The sequence below is a fragment of the Atractosteus spatula genome, chromosome 7 (assembly GCF_055471065.1).
Source record: "Atractosteus spatula isolate fAtrSpa1 chromosome 7, fAtrSpa1.hap1, whole genome shotgun sequence".
Lineage (NCBI taxonomy): Eukaryota > Metazoa > Chordata > Actinopteri > Semionotiformes > Lepisosteidae > Atractosteus > Atractosteus spatula.
In genome coordinates, this window is record NC_142712.1 from 41,282,027 (window position 1) to 41,305,651 (window position 23,625).

The 23,625-nt window shown below is 42.9% G+C and overlaps 1 protein-coding gene across 9 annotated transcripts in view; it reads right to left on the bottom strand.

Annotated features, from left to right (window-relative positions):
• plekha6 (pleckstrin homology domain containing A6) overlaps nucleotides 1–23,625 on the bottom strand; it is an 82,497-nt gene that overhangs the window by 15,643 nt on the left and 43,229 nt on the right. For 5 of the 9 annotated variants that reach the window (XM_088920856.1, XM_088920854.1, XM_088920853.1 and 2 more), the window contains 7 exons: nucleotides 16,713–16,813; nucleotides 7,377–7,555; nucleotides 6,650–7,081; nucleotides 5,658–6,195; nucleotides 4,337–4,423; nucleotides 504–575; nucleotides 107–187 (listed from right to left, as the gene is read on the bottom strand). In XM_088920856.1, the coding sequence (XP_088776982.1) occupies nucleotides 107–187; nucleotides 504–575; nucleotides 4,337–4,423; nucleotides 5,658–6,195; nucleotides 6,650–7,081; nucleotides 7,377–7,555; nucleotides 16,713–16,813 (1,490 nt within the window). Of the gene's footprint in view, nucleotides 1–106; nucleotides 188–503; nucleotides 576–2,557; nucleotides 2,639–3,696; nucleotides 3,751–4,336; nucleotides 4,424–5,657; nucleotides 6,196–6,649; nucleotides 7,082–7,376; nucleotides 7,556–16,712; nucleotides 16,814–23,625 lie in introns of all 9 variants that reach the window. The other 4 variants (XM_088920852.1, XM_088920851.1, XM_088920850.1 and 1 more) reach the window with 2 other exon arrangements.

The following is a 23,625-nucleotide window of genomic DNA, read 5'->3' on the forward strand; positions in this document are numbered from 1 at the left end:
CAACAGCACATTGGGTACACACAAAGCAATGAGATGCACCCTCCTCCTGGGTAGTGTTCCACCAGCCTGCTGGGCTGTAGCTTTATCCTTGCCCCACCCCCATTACCTTTTCAATACGCAGGCGCTGCACAGCCGCCTCCTGGTCTTTCAGGACCCGGTTCTGCTCGCAGAGTCGGCCCAGGAGCTTCTGTGGCAGAGAGAGACAGAGAGAGGAGCCTGAGTAACCGAGAACAGAGTTTTAAAACATGCACACAGATTGATTTATTTTATGGGCTAGATGACCCTTGTCTTACGTTCCTGTCTTTCCATGTGATAAAAAACAAACAGCTGCTAAAAAAAAAAGACATCCTCCATTCATTGAATAATTAGAGCTACATTAGTTACAAGAAACACAGATCAGTTGTCTTGCTAAGCCAGGCCAACAGGCAAGACTCTGCTATATATTTTTCTCAAAATACTTGGCTTTATAGCTTAAAATTAAAATCTGCCAGAGAGAGCCTTACATCAACTTCAACTTCGCTGGTCTTGTAAGAAGGGTGTAGCTCCCTGTAGATGTCATGGAATGGAGATGCTTGCTGGAATGCGACATAAAGAAAAATTCTGTTACTTTTTCATTTGGGGGTTCACAGGAATCTGGCCCCCATAATCATTTGAAATATTTCAGGAGGCTAAAATGTTAGTTTGTTGGAGCTGACAGAAGACATGTTGTAAACTTGGTTGCAATCTGTTGGATGCTCGAAATGTCCTCAGGTACCGTATGTGGTGCCAATATGGATGACAACGGGTTGCCGGTTGTCTCAGTTTCATGGTTAGCCCATTGCACTCTTCCACTGTGCACAGCTTTCACAATCCTACATACAGATACTGAGACAGACTTTACTGGTCAATCACAAAGACTGCACAAGGCAGTTGCCCTAGTGTTTCAGGCAACCATTCAATATGACACTCATACACAAGTGTACTGACTGTTATTTTTCCTTCAAAATACTCTGCACTGTACTGTATATAAAACATTTTTTTTTTTTACTCTTGTCAATTTATTCCAAAGTATGACTCCCTTGCAAGTGCCTTTTCATTTCAAAGCTAACATTATGCTGGTACCATATAAGACAAAATCCAGGAAATAAAACAATGTCCCTTCAATCCACTTTAACACTACCTGCGATTGACTGCTACTGTTGCAAGTCAATATTCTGAGTTATTTGAAGCTTCCCTGCTCTACACACAATGCACTTCCTACCAGCCCTCTCGGTTAGTGCACATTTTCAGGAGGAGGGCGGACGGGGTGGAGAAATGGCACAGGCAGTGTGGGAGGGTGAGAACACAGTGAGCAACGACAACAATAACAATGGACAACCGTGACAGGGTTAACATTGGGCAATGGGCTCATTTGACAAGGCAGGTAGTCAACCAAAGAAAACAAACACCTACTGCTTCACAATACAAAGGGGTCTGGAGATGTGATGCTAACATCCATACAACAACACTCCACATAGCCAGGGAGTTGACAGAGAGAGAGAGACAGGCAGGACATCTGGGAGAATTAAGGTTATGAGACCTCATTCTGTCAGATGCTATTAGAGTGCAAAAAAACAATGTATTGACCTGAATCAGATCTATAAACCTATAAAGAACCTTATCAAAAGCACCTTTTTCATTTATACTCTGGATATAGAGTCACGAGATCCCAATCCTGGTCCTTGACACCCACGTAGTTGCTGGTTATGCTTCCACCTGAGCGCTTAATTAAATTATCGAAATAATTAAGAGACCTATTGATAGGTTTAATTTGAACTCTAATTTTTTTCATTTTCTAAACATGGAGGATGTTGCTTTCGAACTGTTGTGTCTCTGAATTTGTTGGATCATCTAAGTATTTAAGTACAGAGCTCAGATGCAATGAAAACTAGCAGGTGTGTGGGGTCCTAGAGGGGCAGGGTCCTCAATTTAATTAGATCCCTGTAGGTTGCTGCTTCTTTCTAACTCAGCTCTTCACAAATTAAATTGGCTCATTATTGGCAGAAAAGGACCGATTTGATAACTAAAAGAGACCTAGAAAACTTGCAGACACACCTGTCTAAATCAGCCCTAAATCAGGTATGAGTTGTTTTTAGTGGATCTTTTGTTGTATTTTATTAATTCATTACAAGTGATTATACTGTACATAGTCTATAAACATCCTAATCTCCAAGCATATTTTTGCCGATTTTTTTTCTGTTAAGTCATTAAAATGCTGTCAATTACCATACTTGTATTTCTGGATAGCAAAAGTACCTGTTTAGAGTGAAGATATTACAACACTTCAGCTAATTTATACATTGGGCTACATGTTTTCAAGATGCTAAAGGGGATCATTGTGTCATTCAACAGGGGAATGACAAACTGCATTAATTGGACATGAAATAGCTTGTTATTGATGTTTTTATTCTGTTGCTACCTACAGAAGGATTGCAGTTCCTTCCTTTACAAAATTTCACTACATAGTCACAAATTCCCTCTGTAGTATCTCGCAGGCCTGCCTGTGTCTCTGTGTCACTCTCTCTCTCTCCTCTCTTACTTGTGAGTAGAGCTTTGCTCTGGGTGAGGAGTTCTCCACCATTCTGTGCACCATACTGATCAGGTGATCGCTCTCTGTGACCTGGAGTAAAACACACCGTCACTCTCTGCGCCCCTGGCCAGGGTTGGGCCAGCCCAGAGTACACCTGCCAGCGAGAGCCCCCTCAGTGAGGCCTGGCCAGCACTGTATGAGCCTCTGCAGGAATTAACCTGCTCATTTAATGGAGTGCACTCTCCCTTGCAAGCTAACGTGATGCATGATTTCTAGTTTGTATCACAGTGGCTTCAATATGGTGAGTCAGTTTATTGCACTAAATCCATACCAGGAGAACTGTGTCGAAAGTGGTAAATTACCACTGCTCTATTTTTGGATAAAGGCTAGTAAAGCATATGTTCCACATGGAACATTTGCAAGATAGCTGCTCTCCAGGCTTTACATACCACACAGTGCATGTAAACACAGCGGTGATGACAGAGGGGAGGGAGCTGTCTACATGAGCTCCTGTCAGTCTCTGAACTTTGCACAGCCTGTCACTATGCACAAAAAAGCCTGGGTGTATGGAACACAACCCTTCAAGGAAAGGATAGACAAGCTGCTATCATCCAGATGAGTAAAATGGACCTCTCTTCCCATGCCGGCCATCTCCCTGACCACTTAGTTCCTTGTCCATTTCATTGAGTCTCATAGAGTCCCATCCTAAGCATTCAGCTGTAATCCATGGCAGTGTGGCTGAAACATTCCTCATACACTTCTCCACCTCTCATGTACAGTACTTGTATCTCAAGATACCATTATTTGATTTCTTCTTCGTGCAGGCTCATACAGTATAGCAGCACATTTAAGGTATGTAACCATAAAACTAGTGCACAGGCTTTGGTTTAAACTACCATGTGGGCCCTTAAAATCAAACGTATATTCAAACACTTGAATGCGAAATATACCACTATTTTCAGCTACTATCTCTCTCCACTTTTTCAGAAAATAATAAAACTGAAAAGAAACCCTGAAGAGACTGGACACCCATCAGAGTTCTCTCAGGCATGACAGTTATTAAATCCAAGTTTGAAAGGGATAGGAAGATATAGCCATAGTGTGCCACCAAGCCAATAAACCCAATAAACGCTCAGGAGCGCACTCACCTGCTGGTCCAGGTATTCCAGATTTCTCTGCAACTGTAGGTCTAAAATGTCATCCTGTGCCAAGCAACAGCAGCAGCAACAGTGGCAGAAAGAAAGAAACACACAGAGAACAGGGAGAAGGAGAGTTGCAAGCTGACCCAACACCAGCCAAGCAGCAAAGGCATGTCTACACACACACCAACACAAGACCAACACAAGAAAATTTGACTTTTCTCCCTTCTACAAGCCCTTCAGTGGATCTCCAGCCACAGCAACAAGATGCTACAATAACGTGCTACAGCAATATGCCTTGTGAATGTAGTGTGCAATAATGCAATAATGCAATCAGTCAAGGAACACATTTCAGGGTTATGGTATTTTTTAAGAGCAAACAAGTCGCAATGAATTGGATGTGTATTATTAACAACGACTGCTTTGCAACGCAAGAAGGATGTTACTTTATACTGTCTGCAGTGCGGTGTATTCCACTTTCTGTAAGTAAAGTCAAAGTTTATAGCCACAGACAAACATTTCAACCTTATCATCATGGTTTATTTCGCTTTGTCCAGTGAAACAGACCCTCTACCCTATCTGTTAATATTTCTACCAAGCTGGTGAAAAAACAAACATTTCTCTCAGAATGACTTATGGAGGCACCTACCATTTTGTCATGCAAAGTAGGGGAGCCAGGGTAGTTGTAATGGTACATTCCTTGGGTCAGGGACCTCCTGTCTCTGGGATACTCGTACTGGAGGAGAAAGCAAATGAGCCTGGCTGTAAAAGAAGCCGATGACACTTCTTTGAAAGTGTAATTACTACAAAACGAGCAACAAGGAAGGGCCGATTCAAAATCATAACACAAAAGAGGGAGGTCTGAGGGAGGAGACTCAGAAAAGGCAAGTGAGCGAGGAGCTGAGGTGTGAGTGAAGGGTTGTGCTGATTGAAGGACTATAGAAAAAGGGATGGGAAATAATTGAGCAGCCTGAAACAGGCTCTCTGTTTAATTAAAATGTGATATAAGGGCTCCACTCTGCTTCAGACAGTAAGAACTCTCATTTAGGGAGCCATGTCCAGCCCTGTCATCTGGATGTCACCATTCCGAGCACGAATTATGCTCTTTAGCTGCACGTGACCAGGGTTCATAAAACGTTAGGTGTTATGACTGACTGATCGCCAGTGGGACAGGCATATGGAGGAGGCCTCTCACCCACAGGACGGCTGTGAGTTTCCAATGAGAGAAAGGAGGGCCTCACCACTCCTCTAGTGAATACTAACTCTCTTATCAGGCTCTGCAGAGCTTGTAGTGCTAAGTGTGTGCTGACCTGTGCACATTTAGAGGAGGAAAGTGTGGGCTGTGCCCCCTCCAGTTGCCATTGACACTGGGGTGACAGTTATAAAAGTGAAGGTAACAGGAAAGCAATCATCATGTGACGGGATAAAAGGAGCTGTTGTTGCTTTCTACAGAACCTCCTTTGTTGTAAAGGCAACGTCCTGATCACATTGAGGAAAATGGAAATGTACTGTACATTACTAGATCCTTTCTCTTCTTCCACCACTGCTGGGGCTATGGAGGAATCTGCAGTGTGCTACTGACGACTAGGTAAAGTCAGTGAGAGCTATCAGTCTGAGGAGAGACCTCCATGTAATAATGTCATTTCAATTTACCATGGTCAGCATAAACATTTTTATAAATATATGATGCGGCTAATCCCCTCATATCTATATGTCAGTTTTCTGGGCTATCCTTTATGCCCTGGGTTCTTTTAGGAAATGTCTGGAGGAGATCCTTGGATCAATTAACTACTAACTAACGAATGGGCCGGACGGTCCGAATGTCCTCCTATCCTTTACTTTGTTCTTGATGTGATTTTTTCCGCCCCTGTCAGAAGCTGCTCTGTCCTAACGCCCGTCAGTACGAGCCCGTGTCTGCCTTGGAGACTCGCCGCTGAACTCTGCTGCCGAGCGCTGTCCCGCAGAGGTACCTTGGGGGAGCTGATCGATCTCCGGAGACCGTAGGCAGAGGGGTCGGCATAGATCACGTCTTCTCGGTGCCGCCCGGGGGCCCCCCTGTCGAAGCGCGCGCTGGGGGAGCGCACGGGGGAGAAGGCTCGGCTCCCGGGGGGGTAGGGGCCCTGCGAGGAGGGGGGGGAACGGGGGACGGAGCGGGACCGGGGCTGCATGGACAGGCGGCGCATGGAGTTCTGGGCCGACTCCACCTGGGCGTAGTACAGGGGCTGCTGGGTGGGGGGCGCGGCTGCTGCCGGGACCCACTGGAAGCCGCCAGTGCCCGCTGCCTCCCGGGGGCGCTCCCTGGCATGGAGCGGCCCGTCCCGCAGGGACCGTCTCTTCTCCTCCGTGGCCCAGCGAGGCGGAACCCGCTCAAAGCCCGCCGTGACGGAGCAGATGCTGTCCGGACGCACCCCTGGGGGGTACAGCCCGTACTCCTCTATGTACTGAGGCCCATACATCCCGTAATAGTCTGCAGGCATCCCCCGGCTGGTCTGGTAGTATCGGGCAGGGCTGTGGAGTGGGAGAGCAAGGAAGTCATTTGCCGTTTATTTCTAAAATGTGATAAATCTGTTTTAGGAAGGTTGAAGGCAGCAGACAACTGAAGGAAACAACTGAGTTTGCAGTTTTCCACCAGTCTTAGCAGTCAGGTACCGGTGCCGCTTCTCCACAGTAATTCTTCGTACTTTACAATGCTTTAACCTCAAATCTGTTGTGCAACGTACAAACTCACTTACAATTTGTATACTTACTGAACATTTCGCTAAAAAGCAAAAATATTCAGTATTTTGGCTAACCACAAAATTAATCTCACAGAGGAGATGGACACCGTCCACTAAGATCTTTACTGCGGCAAACACCTGCAACCTTTTTGCTGCAGGAATGAGTTTGAGCGGGTGACATACAGGAAAGTTACTGGGAACTGTGGCCAGTGTTAAACACGAAGACGCCCCCCACCCCCTCTTACCTGCGTAGCTCCTCCTGAGCCGACAGGCCCCGGCGCAGGTTGACCCACTGCTGGAGCTGGCTCATGGAGCTCTTCCTCTGCGCCAGCCTCTCGGGCTGCGTCCGTGGCACAAACCCTCGGCGCATCACGTTGTTTTCCGGCGGCTCCCTGGGCTCCTGGGGGTGGAAGGCCGAAGAATCCGGCTTGCGGTAATTCCCCCACCCATTGGGCTGGGCGGCCCTCTTCTCTCCCCTGCCTCTGCCGTCCAGGTCCGGGGTCAGGGGCGTGGTGGGAGTCACTGTCTCCGCGGCGACGACCCCATTGACCTCTCTCTTGCTGGGGTCCCGGGACTCCGCTCCCCGGCCATCCCCCTCCCCGCGCTGGTATGGCTCCACCCCTTTCGCTACCATGGCGTTATTCTCACCTGCCGGAGGGATGTTCTCCGAGTTGTTCCTGAAGGAGATGTGGGAAAAGTTAGAGGCACAAAAGCCTCATTTAATACTGCGTCCAGTCCACCATCAAGGAACCATGAGGGAAAAAAGTGAAAAACGATGACCAACAGAGTGTGTATTCATGCAGATGTAAGTGTATCATATTGGGATGGGGTCTACTCCAATAAACCCAGTCCGGGGTGTTTCAGTAGTGCTCAGATCCCACACAGCAGAGCCTTCTCTTTGGGGTGTTTGACTTGGGGCTCGAGGCCTTGGGGGTGAATCTGCCTGTCTGGCCCCAGGCGCTGCACGTGTACCTCTCTGTGGGTGTGATGTGGACGCAAGCTGCTTCGTTCATTGCTCGCACCCAGGCCTCCTGGTCCTCCCGGCTCTCGGCACTAAAGTAGTAGGTCCGGATGCCTGCGTGCTCCACCTGCAAGCAGAAGGAGGAGCTCCTGTTACTGCAGCGGCCCTCCTCTTCCTCCTCCCAGCATGCCTGCGGGGGGAGAAAGACACGAAACACCATGGTCAGACGTCACTGCCTCGCAGTGCAGCCCTGAGCAAGTGGAGATAAGCGCATGCTGCAAATACACTATCCACTGAAAAACAACACATCTGCAAACTTTTTATTCATAAAAAAAGGCTAGAATGAATTTAAGAAACGCTAGCAGTAGTAATGGTAGTAGAAGCAGTTTTAATACTAGCCAAGGTACATTTGCGATTTTTTAAAAAGACAATGAATATTGCTAATAGTGAAAGGTAATCTATGATGTTCAGTGAAGGGCTAAGAATGTACAATGAGGTAGCAGTTGTGGTAGCGACGGCGATTAGAATATAATTAGTTTTCCAACAAAAAAAATCTCATCTCTGACTTTGAAGCAGTGGTCTCCTCAATTTCAGCAGTGACATTTTTGTTTGATTTTTGACAGATTAATTAAGATCCTGCTTTCAGAGTTTACTTTTTTATGCCTTATCAGGACATAAGCAGATTATGACCAGTCTCTAACAACTCATGACTAAGGAAGAGAGGAATTAAGCTCTCTTTGATTTGATTTTGATGGACGTCGGCATTGTGCCAAGATGTAATTTTGGCGCTCAGACTTGGCTCAGACAACATAAACTGGTAATTCAGGCCAAGAGCTGAAGAATGGATCTGATTAAAAAAGACAGCATCACCACTGAATGGCTGAAGCCACCTGCTGCTGTGCATCTTCAGAGCTGAGGACCTGGCTGGGAGCCTTTAGTTCAGGCCCCAGCTTCAGACATTATTCAAAGACATGTCAGACCAGATCTACCAAGCTTTTACACAGTAAGACTTAGTACTCCACCACCTGTTTTCATTAAACAGTTTTCTTTAGTTTTTTTGAGGTATGTTCTTTACATTATGTAAAGAAGGAAAACCATTCACATGTAGAAAAGTCTGAAATTATGGTTTGCCAAACTAACAGCATCCTCCATCATGTTCAGAATTGTAAGTCATGTTTTACATATAAAGTTAGTATTAAACATACTCTATCTTTTGGTACAAATATCATAAAATATGTAAAAACGTAGTAAATCCAGTCTTGTCTGTAAATCAAGGCATGTCACTGCAATAGAAGGAGAAAGGGATATACTACCTACAGTAAAGGAGCGCATCTGGGAACTCAAACAGGCACAATGAAGGACAGCTGCACTCGGGGGTCCTCAGAAACAGGTGTGAACAGAAAAGAAGAAAGGCTGAATGAAGGTCAAAGTGTCACAGGTTAAAGCCAAACAGTCACATGATAGGAGAGATCTGACACTCAGATACTTTGGCATGGAAATCACTGGACGGATTGTTGGTAAACACAGCTTCTTCCAATTACGGAACAACTGAAACAGCAGATCCATTTCAAAAGACAAGTTCCCCTTCAAATGTTCTGCAGCACTACCACAGGAGCTCAAGTCAAATGAAGGAGGGATATTTGTGGGAATGATGTGACACTCTAAGCTGCATCACAATGCACATGTCACTTTGCTGGTGTATCACAGTACATTTAAATAAGCATCATTTTTAGCTTCAGTTTAAGACCTGAAACAGGCCTCTGCCTGGTTGTTTAAATGTTTAAGGGGAGAAAATTCCAGTCGGAAATGAGTTCTAGAGGTTTTAAATATGATTGTTATTGGCGTTTCTAAAGTTGTCGAAATATGAGGTGATCACAATTTTGTACACCAAACTGCAGACATTTTTACATTCCTGAAGGAATTAAGTTTTAAAATGCAGTTAAAAAGTGAGGTTTGTAAGATAACAGTTCTTTCAACTGCTTTTAAAAATAAAGTTGCTTTCCACTGGGTAATTGTTTATATTTTCACTGTTCCCAAGTTCACCACATGAGGGAGCCACTGTACCACAGAATTCAGATAAGCTCTCCAATGACTCGGACTTAAAAGGCACTCAAGACCTCAACTATTTTAAACATCAATAATCTTAATTGTTCAAAAATGTCTAGAATCTTAAAAATAGTTTGAGACAGCTGAAGCAAGTTTAAGTGCCATCTAGTAACAGCATGCCTTGAGCTTGAAGAACAGATCAATCCTTCTTTGCCAGACTTCTTTACAAACTCAAAACTCAAAAGGCTCCTTACTACTGGCTATGTAAAAATTTTAAAAAGTCTGAGTACTGTATATCAAATGTATTTGTAGCTAAATGAAACACAAATGTTTGATTGTAATCTGAAAAAAGAAAGCAGATATGAAAAGTTTTGTCATGCCTCACTGGGTTTTGTAATCTATTGTCAGTTATGAATGTTGTATAGAAAACCAAAAAAAAACAGCACTACTTCTACAGGTAGAAAAAAGAGAAAACATGAGTAATATTGAAATTGCAAGGGCTGGGGAGCTATTTGCATCCAATAAGATGAAGCGAGAACACTACAATACATCACAGACTAGCTGTTTCTTCAAAACTGTTAGCTGCTGATGAACAGTCCAAACTAATTCTTCTTGATACATGTGAAAAAAGTTACTCTGCTACCCACTGTTTCACATGCAGACAACGTACAGTTTTGAAACCTCTATATCATATAGGTACTGTAAGTGGGACCAATTGAGCATTTTACAGTTAACAAAAAAGGAAGCCTGTGGCATGTCAGACTAAAAATAACACTACTGTAGGTAAGATATCCGGGAAATGACAGTTTATAAAAATATATGAAAAGCTATTAACTCTCATATATTCATAGAGTAGGTACTGTATATGTACTATATATAATAACAAGGCTATTGATAATAAGTAAATTATCATTAGTTAAGATCAGAGTTCTTCATCCTCTTTTAATTAGAAGCAGTATTACCACCTCTGATGTTCTTATCTCATCAGATCTCAGAAGCTCAGAAAGGCAGGTCAGTACTGGTCAGAACTGGGATGGGAGACCACCAAGAAAAGACAGGTTGATGCTACTGTATAAGTGATGTGTATGATGCTGGTGGAGCAGTAGATGGCAATTTTTCCAGACACTGCTGTTGGAGATGTGATGCTATACTTTGTGTGAGTAGTCAATCTGAGGTCCTGACTAGTTGGTCATTAAAAATACCAAGGTACCATCTGTCAAAGTAGTAACCCCAGTACCCTTGTTAAATTCCCCTCTGGGGCTTGTATAATCTCGCCTCCTAAAAGCACCCACAACTGGTATGTTGATGTCTCAGTCCTGCTTTAAGGAATATGAAGAATTTTTAAATGCAGTTTTCAACTAATTTTCTTATCTGCTCTTCTTTACCAGACACAGGCATAATCTAGATTTTCCGGATTCTGCTTTGTCAGTACAACAGTTCTTATTAGTGAAAGAAGCTGCTGCGATATGAATCTTAATCTCTGTGGGGTAACCTCATTTTCTTAGATAATACAAACCAGAGTTTTATACATCTGAAATGCCACCTCTTTTTCCTCCCTTCTCTTAGTTTATTTTAGTCAAATGTTGATGACATTATTCCGAGCCACTGGAAATTGGCAGGTGCTCTGCCGGCTGTGAAAGTTCACCGGGGTACATTTGCATGGCATTTTTGCTGCCGTTCCCACAGTTCTCTCACGCTGACATCACGTGTTTCCCACGAGCTGCCTCATGCTTCGTCTTACCTCACCCCTTTGCCCCTGTCGCAGCGCCGTGGACTAAACCTGCACTCTGCTTTTACCATGACATACCGCAGTGAAGACATGCGAGGATGGGAGGGATGAATCGTCCTACAAGAGCGCAGCTATTCAGTTTTGCAGATTAATGACACAAAACAAGTTCTGCCAGAGCACTGCCGCGCAGTGAAGGCCGCTACACTCTTTCCCTGTAGCGTGTTGACAGTTTACTTTTAACAATGTTTTGGAGTGTAGCTTTTTCCCTCAGGGGAGCAGGAGCTGAAAACAGAAACTCCAGAGGCATTTATAAATGGCTAAAGGCTTGACAGCTCCCTGCTTTATTATTTGTTTGAATTAGAATCGACTTGAGCTACTGTTATTGTGTCCCAAGGCTTGTGATTAAAAGATCCTGTTTTTTCCCCCTGACATTCCCTTTGTCCTTTGGGCACTGCTGTTCTTGCACTTTAAAGATGTGTGTGTTGTTTTAAATGCCTCCTACTTGTGTGGAAAATCACTTTTTAAAATATTTTTTTTATTTTTGCTCTTAGGTTTTTATCTTGGTTTTCTTGCATGTAAGCCCCATCGTCGACTGTCCCTTTCACTTTTGCAGCATTCATCCACAGGGATACCAGTCTCACAGGTGAGGAAAGAAAAAAGTATTTGAGACAACAAAGCTAAGGAATTATCTGATGGGATTTTCTATTTTGGCTGTCAGTAGCTTAATTACAGCCTACATGAAAAAAGCCATCATTGCTAGCCTATGAGGAGAGCAGAATATCACGATCAGGCTTCTTATGCACAAGCTAGACATTCACACACTTCTGTTATTATGTCACTTGTACTGCCTGGTCCTAAATACTAACAGCTCCTATTTCTATTCAATTAAAATCCACAGCCAGCTGCTGGGGGAAGAACTCTTCACTGTTTGTAATTCTATAAAACAATTTGCTTTATTAAACAATCACAAGGGTCAAGCAATCTAAATCACAGAGAGATCAAAGGGGAGGGGGGATGATTGGACTTACTGGTTCAGAATTAACAGAGGAACTTTAATACAAAGTAATTCATTGTAATATAATATAATATATATATATATATGCAGATTACTGTATATAAATTTTCCGTGCTCTCTTGTTCAAAGTTGGGCAGGCGAGGCCTGCACTGTGTTTACCGATGGGACTGAAGCGTGGTTGTGTTTGGTACAATTCCTAAAACTTTCTGACGAGCTGGAACTGCTCTTCGGCTGTGAGCGAGAGGTCGGGAGAGGCCAGGAGCTTCAAGGAGGAGGTGCTGCTGCAGTGCGGGATGGGGGGCGGGATGGAGGTCTGTCTCCAGGATACACAGGGAGAGGAGAGCTCTATATTTAGGCTCCTGGATGCCTAGGAGTGACACTGTGGCTGAGCAAGGGCTGTGGCCTCGCCCTGAAGTAAGACTAACTGCAGTTCCCAAAGCCTCTGCTGTAGAGGCCCTCTTCTCCTTCCCCCCGCGCTCACTGCTGTCCAGCCTCACAGCACCTCCTCCCCGAGACCCCAGGCAAGGGAGATGGCCTCTTTCTCACCCGTGTTTTGTTAGGGAATGTACTTAAACCCAGAAATTCCCTTAAGGCAAAACGGTTGTGCACTCTTGTCTCTCACACAAGTACACATCTCTCTTTCTTACACACATACACATATCTTTGTCAAAGTTCTTACAGAACTGTAAACTGACCTCACAGGCAACAGTCCTGCACCATGAATATGATGTAGCTTAAATGACGTTACTCCAGGCAAGTATACGTTTGTTTGGCGTAACAAACACTGTCCGGTGTAAATGAATACAGCTTCTAAATTTTGTTTTCATAAAATATTTCAATGATCCCCAGAATAGTTGTTCCATTTCAACCGAGTGGGTGTCTTATATCAGTATAGTAAGGAAATCTGAGGCACTTTTCTATTATTGAGCACATTAGAGGCATAGTATATCCATTTTTTGTTAAAAAGCAATGGCATCCTATATTTATTCCAGTCATCCTAGAGAAACACAGTTAACATTTAGTTTTCATGTCTTTAGTGTGCCTTTAGAACAGGCTTTTATCCAAAAATACTAGGAGGTTACCTTCAGCTTCTTCTGTGCAGTTGGACAAAAGGATCTCTCTTTCACTGCTGTTTCTGAAGGTCTACAGACAAAACCAAGGACTTGAACCAGGAACCTCTTGGTAGCTATTCCTTTATCTCAAGCACCGAGCCACCTGCTTCCCAGGATGGTAAGTTGAAGTGCTGAGAACAAGCATGTGATACATGCTTGAACAGACAAACATACTGCCTGGAACAATACCGTAACTACAGTTTCAAGCTTCTGAATGCCTTTTCTCCAGTCTCTCACCAGCCATCAAGAATAATCTATTTATGAATCGGCTCAGTGACAATACAGGCTTAATTTTTCAGTTCACAAACTCGGTTGTAAAAAGGAAAATTGTTCTTCACTGGCAGTCATGCAGCCCCTGGGAAAGTCACATTTCACATAAACAGAGTAGCATGTTTTTAGGTGTAACTTGACTTGCTCTGTCAGGAAGAAATTGATTTATAAACATCAAACTGAAAATATATTGAAAAATTGGAACATGGAAGTGCTTCAGGAAAAGTGGTGAATTTTTTGCTCTGCAAAAAGATCAAAAGATCAGAAGCAAACGTATGTGACCAACTGTGGTTGGTGGATTCCCACACCAGCGTGAGGTGTGGGAACGCAGCGTGGTGTCACAGTGGCTGAGAGAGACGAGTCTGGGTGTGGTCTGTTGACTGCTCTCTCTTTACAAATAGCTCTACCAAAACACCTAACGTCACCTCACAACTGTGTGAGATTAAAAGCATTTTAGCTGATGTTTGACCCACCATGTCTTGTCAACTGTTATGAACTCAAGGACATATACTGTAAATTGAGTCTTTTGGTGGTTTCCCAACAAAGAACGTCAGAGACAGGTCTGTTGATCTGAAATTGCCATGCTTTAGCACAGAACGGAAATTGCAGCGTGTTGTACCTCCGATTCATCTGTGAACTCTGTACACTGATTCATAGTGTGGGGTGTCTGCACACAAAAACACAGCTATTATACACCATGAGTTCCATGCTATGCTAAAGCAAGGTGATTTCAGAAAAATACTTGCATCTATATAGCGCTTTCATTCGAAAGGATCCCAAAGCTCTTTGCATAATAGGAGGACACCCATATTGAACCATTGAATCTACATACATCCATTAGTGAAGTGTAGATACCACCGGGGTAACTGCAATCCCACTGCACAGGAGATCAGGTGGAGAAGTGAGAAAGAGCTTCACCAACTGAATCATGCGACCTACAAACTAGCTAGCGACTGCAGCAGTCTGCGCCACAGGGACTCTTGGAGAGCTTCACTGCAGCACAACACCACTAGAACTGTTCTGTCCATCTCCTCTGGATGTGAGTTGCAGATACCGATGGGTAAATGCAAATACCAACACCATTCAGCACTCTGTAAATGTGTCTGCCATTAGAAGCTGACAAGTAAGCAATGAGACAGAGCTTATAATTAAAGCTATCAAGCTATCGTTGACTAAAATGGTCCAGTGGGGACAGACTGTGGAGAGGTTTATTAAAATGTGATATATTACTTTAATAGTTACTGTTGTATCGGCAATGAGAGGAAAAAAGAACTGCTTCTATTCCTGTTAACATTCCTCAAGTGTGACTTTTCATCCATTCCACAAGTGTTTTTATTTAGCCATTTCAGAGCACGCTAGTCTTTCTGACACATAACAGGGAGGCAAGAAAGACAGAAATCCAGTTCAAAACAAGGAAGGGGGTGCACATACTGTACAGAAGCAAAAAGGCTTGTTATGGACAGAAAGAAGGTCCTAAAATCCAGTAGACAACAGGTTAGACTGAAGGGCGAGTTCCTCACAAGGTGAGCGAGCTATCTGTGGGCTTCAAGTTACAGTAAACACAAGTGAGACGGACTAGGGGCACCAGCAATGGAAAGGAAAGTGACGTGGAGCAAGGAGCGCAGTGGACATTCTACACCACAGGGTGTGTTCGAGCCAAGATGGAAAGCGCCAGGCTGTGCATGTGCTACGATTTTGTTCTCAAAAGGAGAAAAAAACCCAAACTCTTCTTCTAGAGACATTCACTGCAAGTTGTGATGTCTGAATTGTATGCACTCTAGAACTTAATATCTGCGAGACAGCATACACATTAACACTGAGCTTTCTGATCAATAATTCACCAGCTTGCTTCTCAGGGAGAGGACGGTAACTCAGAAGGCTTGGAAACGTTACACAGCTCTGGCCTCCTGCTGCTCACATTAATTGCTTGGATGAATGCTGCACACTGTGTTCTTGGATAACCTGTGCACTGGATAACTAACAAATAATTTGCAATGAAAGGCTTTGCTTTGAATACAACTTAAAAAGAAATTAAATATGTTTAGGTGCGGCGCTAAATGTTTGTGTTGAAAAATTAAACTTCCATTTGGTGTGTGCTCCTTTTTTTAGCATAACCTTATTTCTCCATGAATCTGTGGGATTGAAACAGAGATTATTTGGTGTTGTGTGTTGTCGGCTGATGTGAGGATGGAAGGGCTGACATATTTGCACAAGCTGGATTAGAGAATCAGAAAAGAGCTGAGAACAAACTTTGGTCAATGAAGGATGTGCGACACATCAATGAAGGGCAACCTGCCTTCCCAAAATTTCCCCGTTCCCAGAAATCCCCCATCCCTCAAAACCAAGACAGTCTTAAATGGAGAAAAGTGAAAAAGACGCAAGGGCAGGGAGGACAGTCCACCTGGAGAGCAAAAATGATACATTGCCCCCCGCTTGCTCACACTCAGCTGACACAAAACCATGAACAGCGTGTGAAAAAATCGCTACTGAATGAATGGGAATATTGGCCCCGTTGTTCTCTCAAGTCTCAATTCTCCCCCTTCCCCACCAACAGAGTAAAAGGAGGTAACTAAAAAAAAAGCTCTCTGTAAAGAGATGAATACATTTTAAATGTTAATCTTAGTGAGAATCTGACTCTGCAGAGCAAAAATACATAATTATTAATTCAGGGTATATGAATCAATATCAGAAGTCGTGGGTGCCATTCTAAGATATCAGAAAGAAGTCACAGTGTTGAATCAAGGAAAACAATTAAAAACCATTTTAACTACAGTTTCAAGTTTCAAGTTGACTAAAAAAAAGTTCTATGCAAAATGACATGTACATTGTATGCAAAATGACATGATATTCTCTCGAACAGAAAGCACTATTAGAACTTTGTAACAGGCTACTTGTCTTGAAATCCACGCCCTTGACATAATATTGTGCATTTAAAGTACAATGCACATTACTGTTCTCCCTTTGCATGGACAGCCTTGTCTGCTTTGAAACAGCGCCAGCTTAATCTTCCTGTTCGGTCAATTTGAATACAGTCCTTGCTTTGTACACAGTTAAATTTCCATGCACATCGGAGCTGCAGTGCAGTCCACTCCCCTATTCCTCTCCACAGAGGTGCCTGATCCCACTCCCACTAGACCCCACATTTTGCACCACAACGCTCCCGTTCCGCACTGACCTTAAAAGCGTGTCTCCGGCTGATGTTATCCGAAGGCTGGACCCCGCAGATCCGAAAGCTGAGGAGAGGGATGCTCCCTAAGACTCCTTCTTCCTTCTCGTCTGGGTGGTAGAGCCAAAAAAACAACAAGCAAAAACAAAAAGACTGATTAATCCTGCAGACAGATGAGTAGCAGCCTCTGCTCCTGATAGAATCCCTTTCTCTCAAAAGGCAAGGTCCTCTTCCTTGTGATAAAAATATTTCAAAAATGGCAAAAACAGCCACAACTTCAGATCCATCAGCTGGTAAATCTCTTTGTTATTTCCCATTCCAAAATCTCCTGCAGTGAGAATGAGCACAAAAAAGCCCGTATCTACCTATAAAATCCCTTGCTTGGTTAAAAAAAAAGCCAAAAGCAAAGACTCTAGCTAAGTGAGTTATGAAACACTTCATGAAAATTTAAAAGACAGAATGGAAACAGAAAGATCCTGAATCCTGGTGGCACCTTAGTGCTGGCAGAGTTGCAGACTGACTGTGTGGTGCTGTTTCAGTATATCAGCTGCAGGGTCGGTGCATCCAGTCTTATTTTCTCGTGAAACAGGAGAGTAAAGACTCCCCAGCTGTGTGTCCTTCCCAGGCTGGGCGTCTGTAGAAACTGAGCCGGTGAGGCTGACTTCACTAGGTTTATCGCAGAGCCGGAGTCAAGAGATAGCGATCAGCCCCCATGACTCAGTGTTGTTGGAATCTAAGCCTGGCCCCTTGCCAACTGTGTACCTGTGCAACTAGAGGGATCAGTTCTGGCAATAAGAATCTGTTTACTGTCACAGGTGCACGCATGCACACACACACACACACACACACACACACACACCTGCAATAGCCGTTCAACATTATTATCCAAGAGGAGAGTGCATGACTGTCACACTGCAAACATATACTGTATTCATTATCACTCCACCTCGCACACAATGCTCACAGTCCAACCTCACCTGTATGACACTGCACAAAACAAACCAATTAGGCTCTTGCCTTTGTTTGCTTGTTTCTATCGTACTCGTGAGTAATTGCTAGGAAAAACCTACTTGCAAAACTCGTCCACTGGATCAGAATGTCAGCCGCAGAGCACAGCGACTGGTGTGGTCAGAGCTCTGCCCACACCTAAAGAAACTGTTCTCTTGGAGAAGTACTGACAAGAAAACAACATGGCTCTCTCCGAACACAGCTAGATTAAAGGCTTCCCTTTTTTAATTAAAAGCCGTCTCCTCGGAACGTACAGGATCAACACCTCTTGTTGTAGCTACTGAATTTTTAACAGAATGTATCTACACCAGATGTTTTGAAAAGTTTTTAAATATGTATGTGTGTGTATACACTCTTGTGAATGTCTGTCATGGCGAATTTGCCCAGCACATGTGCAGTCACTGTTTTATCTCAAGCAATACCAATATTTTACCATATTTCAACACTGTCGTGGATTTCAAAGGTTTTCTTTTTATGTCTAATGCTCTCACAACTTTTAATGTTTTTAAGAGGGGACTTAAACGTTTAACAAATGCACTTCAAAACAATGCAATCTCATAAATGTGAAGGTTTATTCAATGAACTGAAGCAAAATAATTTCCAATCAAAATGTTAAAAGATATGATGTGAGCCCCTCAGGTCTGTACTAGTAAACAATTCTGGTTGTCTACCGTGAGCGTTCAGGAAGAACGAAGCCTGTCAACTAGACTGTAGAATTTGCACGTTGCGCACCTCTCTACTTCCTGCAGCTGAGACTCTTGGCAAAGGCAAACGGAAAACAGAAACAAATTCTTGGCATTCTTCCTGCTGGTGCGGAGTCCCCATCCCCGGATCGCAGGGATCCCGTCGCACACGTTCATCATTGAAAAGACATTTCGTAACATATGTGACAGGAGGCGTGCCAGTGCGCTACTGCAAAGAACCAAGCCGCCACCGTCTCCGCCCCCAGGCAGGCGCGCAACAGTCACTGTTGACCAGTTGGTACTGGTCACTGGTCAACTGGAGTCTCTGTATAAACCTCTGTGGTGCCGCAAATGAGACTGACTACAAGCAACTTGAACAGCCAGGAAATGGGTTTGCGCACATTTTAAAAAAAACACGTTTCTCTGTGCCACACCAGGTCAGAATCGGCGATTGTCAAGCAAACCTCGCTTTCGTGCTAAAAGACCCTAAGCAAGGGCCTATATTGGTTAAGCCACAACATTTACTGTAGGAATATAAGAAAAGATACAAAAGACAAGAGGCCATTCTACACATCTAGCTCATTTGGACGTTAGAAGCTAATTGATCTGAGGATCTCATCCAGCTGTTTCTCGAAAGATACCAGGGAATCAGCTTCAACAACATGGTTGGTTACTGTGTTTCATACTCCCACAACCCTCTGGGTAAAGAAGTGCCTCGGTCCTCAGTTTTAAATATACTTCCGCTTAGTTTTCACTTGTGCCCTCTGGTTCGTGTCTCAGAGATCTTTCTGAAGAAAGATGGGTGGCCTTTGAGGATTCTGAATACCTGAATCAGATGCCCTCAAAATCTTCTCTGTTCAGGACTAAAAGGGTTCAGCTCTTTTATCCTGTTAGTGTAGGACATTACTTTATGCCCAATCATGTGTCAGGTTGTTCTTCTTTGAACCGATTCCAAAATAGCAAGATCTGTCTTGTAACATGGTGACCAAAATTGTACACAGTATTCTAAATGAAGCCTTACACATTGTGTAATTTTTACATAATATTCCTTAACCATGGTCATTAGAAGGAACATGCTTCATCGGTGGGCAAGACATTAATTAGTTTTATAGCAAATTGTTATTTTTTAATGAGAATGTAGTTATAATCACTGTAAAGACCACCCCGTCCCTGTTCTGGAATGACCACAGGCAGCACTGTTTGTTAAGCACTTGGTTTGAAAAACTGACCTTGTCCCACTTTCATTTTTTATAAAGGGGCAAAAATAACTCTCACGGAACAAAGCTGCCAAAATGTAGTTCAGGCAAATCGTGTGTATTGCTCATTCCAGCTACATCTAAACGAAGCAATCCATAAACTCTTGCTGTTCTTACACAAAACAAAAAAGGTGGTGTGGTAGGTCCGACAGTCTTCCAACTATACACACATAACTCCACTTAAAATTAGCGTATCCCCATTACTTCAGTCCCAATTAACATCAAAAGGTAAAAAAACTCGGATTTGCAATTCACTTTCGGTAGCATTTCAAGGAAAGTGCTTTAGATTTTAATTGTAACTTATCTAATTCCAAAGTCACAGCACGTGTGATATGTCTTTTGCCTTTACTCCCTAACAATTACCATGCTATTTTGTATCCAAATGTTAAACTATTTTACATAAAATATAGTGTTAAGGTACAAGAGATATTATGTTAATTTACTTCAACAGTTTGAGTTCAACTGGAGTTGGAGTTTTTATCAATTATCCCTCCTTTAAAGCCACTACAGAAAAAAAACACACCTGTGCTTTTCATTAGCTGTGAGTGATTTTGTAAAAATGTAAACAGAATGTCTGTCTGTATTGAGTCGTATGAAAATAATCACCACCTGAAAACCTCTGAATACAGAAGGAAACTGAACAAGATAAAGGATCAAGATTGGTTTCCAGTTATTGTACAGTACAGATAACAGCCTGATAATAGAAACAAAAACGTACTGGGATACTTTGTTGCCGTTTCTGTTTCCTCAGTTCTCAAAACGGATTGTGCAATACTTATTCACTATCAAACACTCACACGACTTTTTTAGGTTTACATTAATTTCCTTGCCACAGATTCCTTCCAGGCATGCTCTTGCTGTAGCAGCCTACAGACATTTGCTGCTTCCCCAAACGGTACTGTACTTCCAACTACAGTGTTTATAACCATACTGTATATCCGCACTAACAGAAAGCGCAGGCAGGGGAAGAGAGGAGCTGTCTGTCTGTAGCCTGTCATTACAGATGATTCCTACAGTACTGTATGTCACAACTCTTTAGGATGAGCAGCAGTCTGCACAGGTGACTCTGACGGCCGCTTTCGAAAGAAATGTCTTACAGACGGCATTAAAGGAATGTGACCTTAACGTCCTCCTCAGTGACATTTTGATTGATGTGGCATGGCGGCCACGCACATTCAAAATGTTAACTCCAGTTTTCATCAAATTTCTTTTCCTCCTGAAGAACAGATGTCTTAACACCCTCTTGCGGCAATGGACTGAAGCCATGTCAAAACCTCCTCTTAAGCAACAACGAGGATGGTAATCTTAAAACACAAAACCTCTGTCACAAAGAGGAATTTTAAACCTCTGGATTTCACAGCTTTTGAAATGATTCCAAACATTCCTAACCTTTACTCGGCAGTCACCGATCTTTCTGAACTCTCACGTCACTCTTTTCAAGACAGCAGCAACAGCTGCTGAGTGCACGGACACAGATGATCTAGATAACCACTGACTTTTGCAAAAGAATCAGAAACCCATTCAAAATTCAACGGCAAAGCAGATCTTCTGATACAATTAAGTGCCAAATTTCTGAAGCACTGACTAGACAACTATAACAATACAACAGAACCTTAATATTTCTATTCTATTCAGTTTGGGAACTGGAATTAAAATTAAAAAAATAATTCTCAGTACTCTGAAAAATGCCACCAAGACTCACTGTATGGAGGTGTTTGAATTTGCCCAGACTGAGATGATTAAGATTAGATCTCACTCGATGCTAAGATATTAAATCATGAATGAATTCTAATAACTACAAAGCATTGTGGAAACAGCCCTGGGCTCCAAACTGACACAAAGGGACCTGTGACCACAGAGGCTATTAACTAAACAAACCCGGAGGGGGGAATCCACTAACAGCTCATGAAAGAAAACAGGTCACACTTTAGTTTAGGGGGTGCAAAATTCTACCTTATCAATGCGTAATAAGCCCGCTGTTAATACTGTACATGTACAAAGTATGAAAAACAGAACAACCTACCTTCTGCAAATTACACTAGGGTTAGAGTTGTGTTTCAGACTATGATAAGAATTGGGGTTTTGTTACTAACATGCAGGTAATCTACAGTAGAAGATGGTTATTTTCACTTTTTTCTCACTCTGTTAATACCACATTGATATATTCCATTTACAAATGCCATTTGCAAGCCCTAATCCGACAGGTAACCAGAAAGCCATGCTTCTACACTAATTCTCCCACCTGTCTTGGCACATTAAGAACAGCTCTTTACAGATGTGTTTCACTCTCCAGTACAAGACTGCTCCTTTTCACCCCGCCTTGTGTACTTAGACAAAATGTAAAAACACCATTCTAATAAAAACACCCGAGCTAAGAACAAACTTGATTGCACTACTGTTCTGCATGCTTGTGTGCACAAGCGTTTGTCACAACATACTGTACAGTAGCTGTCATAGTAGTCAGTTATGAGAACTAATAACTTTTTGACTTGCATGAGGTTAGATTTCTTTTTGTGATATAGTCATTTCTTCTGTTATCTCCTCCAGCACCTCAGGGCCACTTCAATGACACAGCTTCTAAAGGTCCTGATGCCTGGGGCACCCATGCAAACAAGTGCGTACAGCTGTCCAGTAGCCAGGTGACCGCTCTGAAAGGAAGAGCTGTAACACCCACTGCAGAGCAGCCACCAGGTGACTGAATACTGAACACACTGGAGTTAAAAAGATAGTATGAACTTCTGTGTGTGTATGCTTGAAGGTACACTTTGTAACATGACTTGTAGTTATAGTTATAATGAGTCTCTCATGAAAGTATCACTCCCCTGGCTTCTAAAAGGGTATTAAAAAACCTCACAGCCATGGCCTATGGCATAAAACAGCTGACAATAACCTTCCACTTAGTTTTTCCTTTAAGAGGTTCTTCATTTGAAGATTGCTACACAAGCCTTGCACATCTAGACCACTGTTTCTTCGGGACAGTGAAACTGGGGCTCCTCTGCACCCTGTGGATGTGGTGGCTAGATGGTGTCCCAGAGACAGCTGTTTGAATCAGAGGTCTGTATGTACAGTATGTGTATGTGTAACCTATCAGGGACTACAGATTCTGGGGGGTTAGCTTAGTAAAACCGATAAAAGTACTTATTTTGAACAACACAGGAATATCAGTGTGATTGCCACGTCATACCTCCTCAATTTAAATGCACCTATAAATGAACCTACAGGTAACAGCAGAAACGTGACTCATTCCGCAACTCACACTTGGCTCTGAAACATGTCTTCACTTTCTCTGAAGGAAATCAGGAAGGTTTGACAGGAATCGATGTTGCATGTTGCACATGTTTACACAGTGAGTAAATCTGCAGGAAAGACAGGGATATCTGACTGCGTCACTCCTCCATTTCTGCCACACGTCCCACTGCTGTATACAGCACCTGATGCCCAGCAGGTCCAGAGGAACAATGAACCTTCTAAAATTTCTCAAACACTTAGTCAAAGAGGTTAACTAGCTTCAGCACAGACTACTACCACATCTTCAAAAATTTCTTGGAACAGCTTGTAAAAACCACTGCACATTTCAGGATCACACTCCATTAATCTCACTTCTCTTTTAGCTCAATGCTGCATATCCATGGTCTACAAGCCCTAGATAGGTCCCATTAATAATTTCCTTTGCCGTTCATGTTCAAGTATGTAGGCATTATTTTTCCAGGAATTTTACTAAGTACGCTTAGAAAAAACAGGTAATAAACCAGCACAGTTCCATCTAATTATTGAAGATGATGAAAATAATGCAATTTTATGTGAGACTTTAAGAATCTCAAAGTGCTAGGCAATAGCTCAAATGTAATATACAGAATAATATTTACAGAAGTAAAAACAGAAAAAATGAAAGGCACAGCAAAATGGATAAACCCAAAGAAAAAATAAATCACACTTTAAAAGCTAGAATGAAGTGATAGGTCTTCATTCTGTGAG